This window comes from Hibiscus syriacus, unplaced genomic scaffold (assembly GCF_006381635.1).
Source record: "Hibiscus syriacus cultivar Baekdansim isolate YM2019G1 unplaced genomic scaffold, ASM638163v2 tig00116951_pilon, whole genome shotgun sequence".
Lineage (NCBI taxonomy): Eukaryota > Viridiplantae > Streptophyta > Magnoliopsida > Malvales > Malvaceae > Hibiscus > Hibiscus syriacus.
The window spans coordinates 4,395,480-4,403,203 of record NW_024063482.1 but is presented as its reverse complement, the minus strand read 5'-3'; the positions used below and the strand labels follow the sequence as shown (position 1 = coordinate 4,403,203).

The window sequence follows — 7,724 nt, the reverse complement described above, 5'->3', positions numbered from 1 at the left end:
AAAAAACAATGATAATTCTCTCTTGATAAAAAGGAGAAAACAACTCTAAAGAAAATCTCTAAATTCTCTAGTATTGAGAGAAAACTAGAATGCTTTGGGATGATTTTGAAGCTAAATGGGTTAGGGTATTTATAGTTGAAGCTTAAGGACTAATCTTGTAAATACCCTAAAGTGCAGAGACTAAATTGTAATTATCCCTTTAGCAAATTTCAACAAAAGCTTCCGTGAATGACCATGCATCATTCTTTTCTAAACTTTCGGAGCATGCATTTAATTCCACAATTTCGGTGGAATTATATATATATTTTCAACTTTCCACCGAAAGTTTGAAGCTTGACTTTTCAACAATTACGATCTTCATCTCATCTCCTTTTTAAACAAAAAGAATAACTTAACAGTGGATGAACAAAATCGAATCAAAATGTAACATTAAACATGATTTTTTTAAAAATAATTGAATGATCAAAAAGAAATTGATAAAATAGGTAGGTTACTAAATACATAGTTTATCCTTTAATAAAAATACAATCATGGAGTGTCACTTGTAGTGGTGACAGAGCGAAAACACCATTAATAAATATAGGATATGAGCATATATATCTATTTATATATGTACTTATAATTTTTGCAATCTGTAATATGAAGATTCTACGATTATAATAAAAAAATAATTCTTTATTAGTGAATTTTTCTTTCTATCTAAAATTATACTCGAATCTGTATATATGTGATTTTTCTTTCTATATAAAATTATACTCAAATCTGTATATATGTGAATATGTAATATGAAGATCTACATTAGTAAAGGATGTAAATTCTTTTAGTTTTGTATCTATTTAAAACTTTTGAATGAGTAAAATAAATAAATGAGATTATTTCATTACCATTTTTTATGTTGAATATTTTTCACTTCATATTGTTAATCTTAGCTATCCAATTATAACATGTATATAAAATTTTGAATTAGCTAATGATTAAGTTATATTATTATTATTATTTGACTAATCTGGAGGTAAGTACAAGACAATATATGTTTAAAGATAAATCTTAATCTCTAGACATTGAACGCTCATACCCTTGGCATCTATGACGCTCGAACCCGACTTTTCAAGGAATAACAACAATTATTTTACCACGGAAGTCACTTAATTTGTGCTATTATTATATGTGCATTATTTTTATTAAAATTTAATAAAAACTAATGTATTAATTTTATTAAAAAAATCCCTCCTTCAGATTTCAACTGTGTTTATACAGTGGTATGTGGCCTCTTTTTGAATATTGGGTCGTCTTTCACTCTCCCTTTGTTTCCTTTCCTACTAAATCTAAACAAGAAAACAAATTAAGGGGTTGTTTGTTTGCCTCTTAATGGAACCGTTCAGCGCTGAATGTTGAACGTACCTCTGAATGATTCAGTGCTGATTGATTCAACAAAACAATGTTGAATGATTCAGCACAGAAGTACATTCTGGATGATTCAGAATCATTATCAAACAACATGTCACATTTAGAGCTAATTCATATAGAGCCTCTGAATCATTCTATATTTGAATCATTCAGCGCTTAATCATTCTGAAGTAAACAAACAGCCTCTAAGTTTTGTTTGTTAGCAAACAAATTATTTTCATTTTTTTATTATTTAACAGATAATTGATTGATTAATATAAAATATTTCTTATTATTCACCCAGTTTTCCGTATTATTCATACAACTAATCGGTGCATGAAAACAAATTAACTATTATGAAAATATATTATCTATGAGTATTATCATAAAAAAATCATTTATACATTTTCTAAAAATACACAATTGACATATAATAAAACGAATCAAATTAGACATCGACGGAACACGTATATAAAAAATTATAGAAATGATAAGAAAATTAAAAAAATAAAATAAAAGCAAACTCAATAAATTAATTAGGAATATAAATCATTTTTGAACAATGATTGCTAAATTTGTCACAAATGTTTACGATTTTGATAAAATCGTTCTTTGTTAGGTAAAATTATTTTACACCCCGAAATCGTCCGTAGGTAATGATGATTGTGCTAAAGTTGTGGGCAGAAATCGACGAGTTAGGTATTGATAACCAAAATAAAAAAGAATAATAATAAATAGTGTTAATGATCAAAATAAAAGGAAAATAAAATTACACGCACTTATTTACGTTGTGCATTATGTGTTAACATAAATAGGGCGAACGATGATACATACGTAGGAAAAAGGAGATGAAATATACGCCGGTTAGATATTAACTTTTACACATATAAATATGTGTTTTTTCAATATTTTTTAAATTCTCTTTCGTTTTGATCTTTGTCGTTGTTAATTTCTGTTTTTCTTTAATTCTTGATATTAAGATCATCCATAATTATCCTCAATTATAATATTATCGTTTTTATATGGTAATGATTTTAAGATATCAAATCTATCATTAAAAATGATTTTAATTATATTCAAGCACAAATCAAATGATTTTAACTGTAAAATAATTATTTTTATTATTTGAGATATCAAATTCGAACACTATAAATGTTAAGAGTTTAAACGTTTAATAAAAAATAGTTTAGTTTTATTTTTAAAAAGATATTATCTCTTAAATAAAAAAATAACTATTACTATTCAAAAATCAAAACGACATGATTTTCTAATTAATTTCTTTATATTTTTTTAACTTTTATTTTATTATTCTAAATAAACCCGAAGCTTACGAGCATTGGGTCAAAAATAAATAAATAAAAAGATTATATGTAAAACATTAGCTGAAGCACGCAACAACAACAAAAAAAACCCCTCCAAGTCTTTCTCTCTCTCTTGTGTTTTTATTACATGAAAATCAAACCCAACAGACATCAAGATCAAGTATTGTTGTCTTTCTCTCTCATTTCCTTTTTTTTTCCCTTAACCTCAAGAAACAAGACAAACCTTCCCCTTTGATTTCTTCATCAGATCTCCCTTTGTTTTACAGCAACACAACACCCACTCATCTCTTTTTCGTAAAACAAATATTCTCTTTAATCTTTATTCAACATTCAAATTTCAAACCATTTAACCACAATACTTTTTCTAATTATATATATATATATATACACACACACGCAGCTTCACCCAGAATTTTCAGAAGCAAAACCCTGAGTTTTTTTGTCTATTGGTTTTTAAGTAAATGAGGTGTAAGAAACATCTTGCCGACCTGAGTAGCAGCGTCGGCGTCTGCTCCACTTGTCTCCGGGAGCGTCTTCTGGAGCTCATCGCCGCCCAGGCACAGGCACAGGCGCAAGCCCAAAAGGCTCTATTGGCCAGCGCCGTCGCTGACGATTGCCGGAAGCCCGACCCCCCGCCGCTTATTTTCCCTCGGTCCGTTTCTCCTTACGTCAGTCGGAGGAAATCCGACGATAAAAGTGCCACGTGGATCCAACATCAACGGGTCTACAGCACCCCTCAAGTGGGGCCCACTTACAGCGCCACCACCACCACCTATTTTGAATCCACTAGATCGTTCAAGAAGAAGAACCGGTTCTCGCTTTTTTCGAATCTGTTCAGGTCAAGATCCGAAAAGTTCAATTCGGATCCCCATAGGATTAATTACCATCGGGAATCGTGTGACGAGTCGTCCTCGTCATCGGCATCGCCATCTTGGTTCGCAACAATCTTCGCCGTTCGTCGGAAAAAGCAGCAATCATTGAAGGCGTCCCGCGTGGCAGAATTTGACCAATTCGGCGCCGGCGATCGTAGATCATGCAGAGTCCTAGATCGCGGAATGTCCCCGGCCATCGAAGTGGATTCGGGAGACGAGTGCGATCGACCGGCAACGGGTGGATCGCCGGAGGTATCTCCGCGATGGAAACGAACGCCAACGGCTGCAAGGAAATCGAGGTCCGGGACGAGGAGCATGTCGGGATTAGCGTTTTGCATGAGCCCACTCGTATGGGCGAGTCCTAACAGGCACTGGAATCAGAAGGGCGGATTGCCACCGGACATGTCGTTCACCGGAGAAATTCAACCATCGACGATGAAGCCCCACCTGGCGACCGCCGCAGGGTTCCGCGCGAACAGGTCCAGGAAGCTCGCTGATTTTGGCAGAGTCAATCATAACCGTTGAGCGGCGTTACATCGTTGACATTTGACTACAGTGATTGTGAGTGAAAACTTAAGATTTATTGATTAAAACTACGGTTTTGCCATTGCTTTTCTTCAGCTTTTATGATTCGTAAACTAATATTATTATTTTCTAAAAAAGAAAATTATATATTATCGTATATATCTTTGTTACTGTACACTTATATTACCTTATAGATCAACGAGTGAGCTGTTTCTAGTATCCTTCTCCTTTTGTCTTTTTTCTTTACATAAAAAAATAATTTTATTAAAAAAATCCAAAATTATAATGCAAGCTTATAATTATAATAATAAACTAAATATATAATTCGGATATTATTTTATAATCATTAATACAAAAAAAAATTAGTCACTTAATACCATATAGGCACCATACAATGAAAATATGAAAAAATCATTCAAAAAACCTCGAACAATAGGTAGATACGAACAGATTTGACTAATACGACAAACAAACCACAATAGGAGATTAAATTTTAAAAGGATCACCTACAAACGTAAATCAAAGCCAAACATCATACGAAAATCATCTACGAATGCATGTTACGTATTTAAATATAATTCGAGGGTCTAAAACAAGAAAAATCAACGGGATAACAAATGAGCATCATCTTGATCAGTTACAATGATGTCAAATTCAACTTTGAGAAAAATAAACGACACAATCAAACGACTAAAAATAAAATTAAAAAACGTATTATAAAGATAAAAAAATGTGTCATAAAGATAAAATTATTAAAAAAAATATGAGATAAAACTAAAGAACAAAGAAAGTACAACAACCAACACCAAAACTCATCTCGTTGTCTACTATCCAAAATTTCTTTAAAAAAACGAACAAGTGGCTTAGAGAAAGAAATTATCCTTTTGTTTTTCTATTTTAATAATTTATGCTTTCTAATATCGATCCAATTATATGTTTTAATAATTTATTCTAATTGCAATTATTCAAGCTGAATTTTATTTCACATTTAAAAGTTTTTGTTATGCAATGTACCCGGTCCAACGGGGAAATGAAAAATAATATATAGTATAAAATAAATTATTTAATTCATTTTCAAAGTAAGCATTGTTTAATAGTTTAGAAATGGAAAATATTTGTAAAGTTAGATAAATGGAAGTAGCTATCATTACAAATGAGTGAAAGATATGGATATAGTTGGGTTCAAATGTTCATCATTATAGAGTAAACAGGGGGATTGACTTTGGAAAATTTTGGTCTAAAGTTCCTTACCGTTGGATGAAAACAAAGATAATGATGATGAACCGATGATCTTTTTCTTTCTTTTCCTTTTGTTTCAAAGTTAAATCTTGAGGTACCAACGTTTAATACATCAAGGGATATAGAATTTTTAAATTATATCTTGTAAATATGTATGTGAATCATCATTAAAATATTATATACATAGGCAGATGTTAAATTTTAAATTAAATAGTGAATTTCTAAAATTTTAAGGGAAGACAAACTCATAAAATTATAGGAGATAAAAATATATCATAAATAGAAAATATAAAAAATATATAATAATTTTAAAATTTTAGAGAGAAGGATTGCACCTATCTCCTTAATCTATCCCTAATCATATGACATTCATATTTTCGATTTATATCGTAAGTTTTTATTATAACTTAATATATAAGTATGTAACAGTACATTGTGGACGGTCCCTAATAAAATGGGGGCCAAATGAGAAGGTGATGGAGTGGAGAAAACATGGTGAGGGGCTGTGATATTAATGGAGGAGAGTGGAGGAGTGAAATGGAAAAATAGAAACGGGTGTGAGCATTGTCCACAGACTGGAAGTAAGCAGAGAGAGAGAAAGAGGAAATGCGGGTGTGAGTGGAGCATCATTTAGGCTTTGGCATTGCCATACTTCGGCTGTTGGTGCTAATGGTGGGTGCACTAACCCAACAACACCGAGCCCCGAACAGGGAGTTAGGTCTTAGTTTTGGGACAATTTGATGACACCTTTTATATCTATATAATGAATGTGGTAAAATACAATATAAAAATGAAATTTTATTTTAATTAATATAAAAAAAACACAATCCCATTATTTTAATGAGTAAATGGTATTGGCATTAATCCCCTTAATCCAATGTTAAAATTATGCCCTCACCCCCCCAATTACAAGAGTGTATATATAGAAAAGTTCGATTAAATTAATCAGTAGATTGAATTTTTAAGTTATTTTAATAAGTAATATTGTTTAAATTTGAATTCAATTCAATAATTTCCTAATTAAATATCTTGAATTACTCTTATTTGTTTTATTTGATTTTAAATTTAAAATCCACGCATCATGCAGGCTCTTTCATATATATTATTTAGTTTGAATTCAAAACATATAAGATTGAATAAAAAAATAAAATAAAATGAGAATAGATTAGAAGAGGCTCGTGGCATCGCATGTGACGGTTAGTTAGTTGTAGTCGGGCAAAATTATCAGACTTTCTTATTTTAAAGTTATTTATTTTATTTAAATTTTAAATTTTAGAATTTAAAATTAAAATAAACTAATTATATAAAATAATTGTTACAAGACTATCAAGCAATATCTCTAACTAACCGGGATTAGTTCAAAGTGGTAAGCAAGTTAAGATCACTTAAGTAATGTCTCAAATCCGAGTCTTTGTGTATGTAAAACATCTTTGATGAGAGACTCACTCACCAAAGCTAACTGTACGACACAGGCCGATCCGAATTAATCAAGACAAAATCTTAGAATCATGAGGGGAAAAAATACTATCTCTGTATATAATTATTTTATTAAAATTTATTTTTCTCTGCGATATAAATGCGGCCAAATTGTGTTCACATAAGATAGCGAATCAAGCTTCACCTCCTAATTGTCAAGTTATGTGCGTGGTGATTGATATTTGAAGCACATTAATTAATTCCAATTATAAAAGTCTGTTTTCCCGTAATCACGATAAAAATCCAACCATATTCATACTTTTAATATGATTAAAATATGTTTTAAATATTTATATTCTTTATACATTTAAAATTTATTTTTCTATTTTTACTTTTAAAAATACAGTCCCACTATTATCGTATTTAAAAATTTAAATCTAATTATTAACATCATTTAAAATTTTATGTTTAATTAATTAACATGATAGTTTAATATAAAAAAATATTAACTTAGAAATCAAATAAAAATATTGCGTTATAATAAATATAAATTTAACAATATATTTTTAACAGTGTTAGTTACTTCAACTTTTACATAATGATTCGTATTATATAAAATTTATCTATTAAAAAATCCATATTATAAAATTTAAAGATTAAAAATTACTTCATTCCATTTTAAAAAAGTGCAATGTGATAGCCTGCAGAAGGTATACGGACAAAATTACAAATGTGTCTCCATTTCTTCAGAAGGTTCCAAGAAGTCTCCTTGAAGAAAACCTAGAATTCGTCAATCTAAGAGAAGATTCATTGTAAAAAATTAGATTTAGAGCATATGGAAAATTTATTGTAAAAAGTTCACCCTACAACTTCTCTTATAGATAATAAACACAACGTATATTAATACACAGTGTGTTTTAGTTTCATCTTTTTACCAAAAAAAAAAAGATTCATTGACATGTAA

The 7,724-nt window shown here is 30.0% G+C and overlaps 1 protein-coding gene across 1 annotated transcript; it reads left to right on the top strand.

Moving 5' to 3' along the window:
• Positions 1–3,169: 3,169 nt before the first annotated feature.
• On the top strand, positions 3,170–4,105 carry LOC120189029. Its single transcript, XM_039192371.1, has one exon. The coding sequence runs from the start codon at positions 3,170–3,172 to the stop codon at positions 4,103–4,105; it is 936 nt and encodes a 311-aa protein (XP_039048302.1).
• Positions 4,106–7,724: the final 3,619 nt, after the last annotated feature.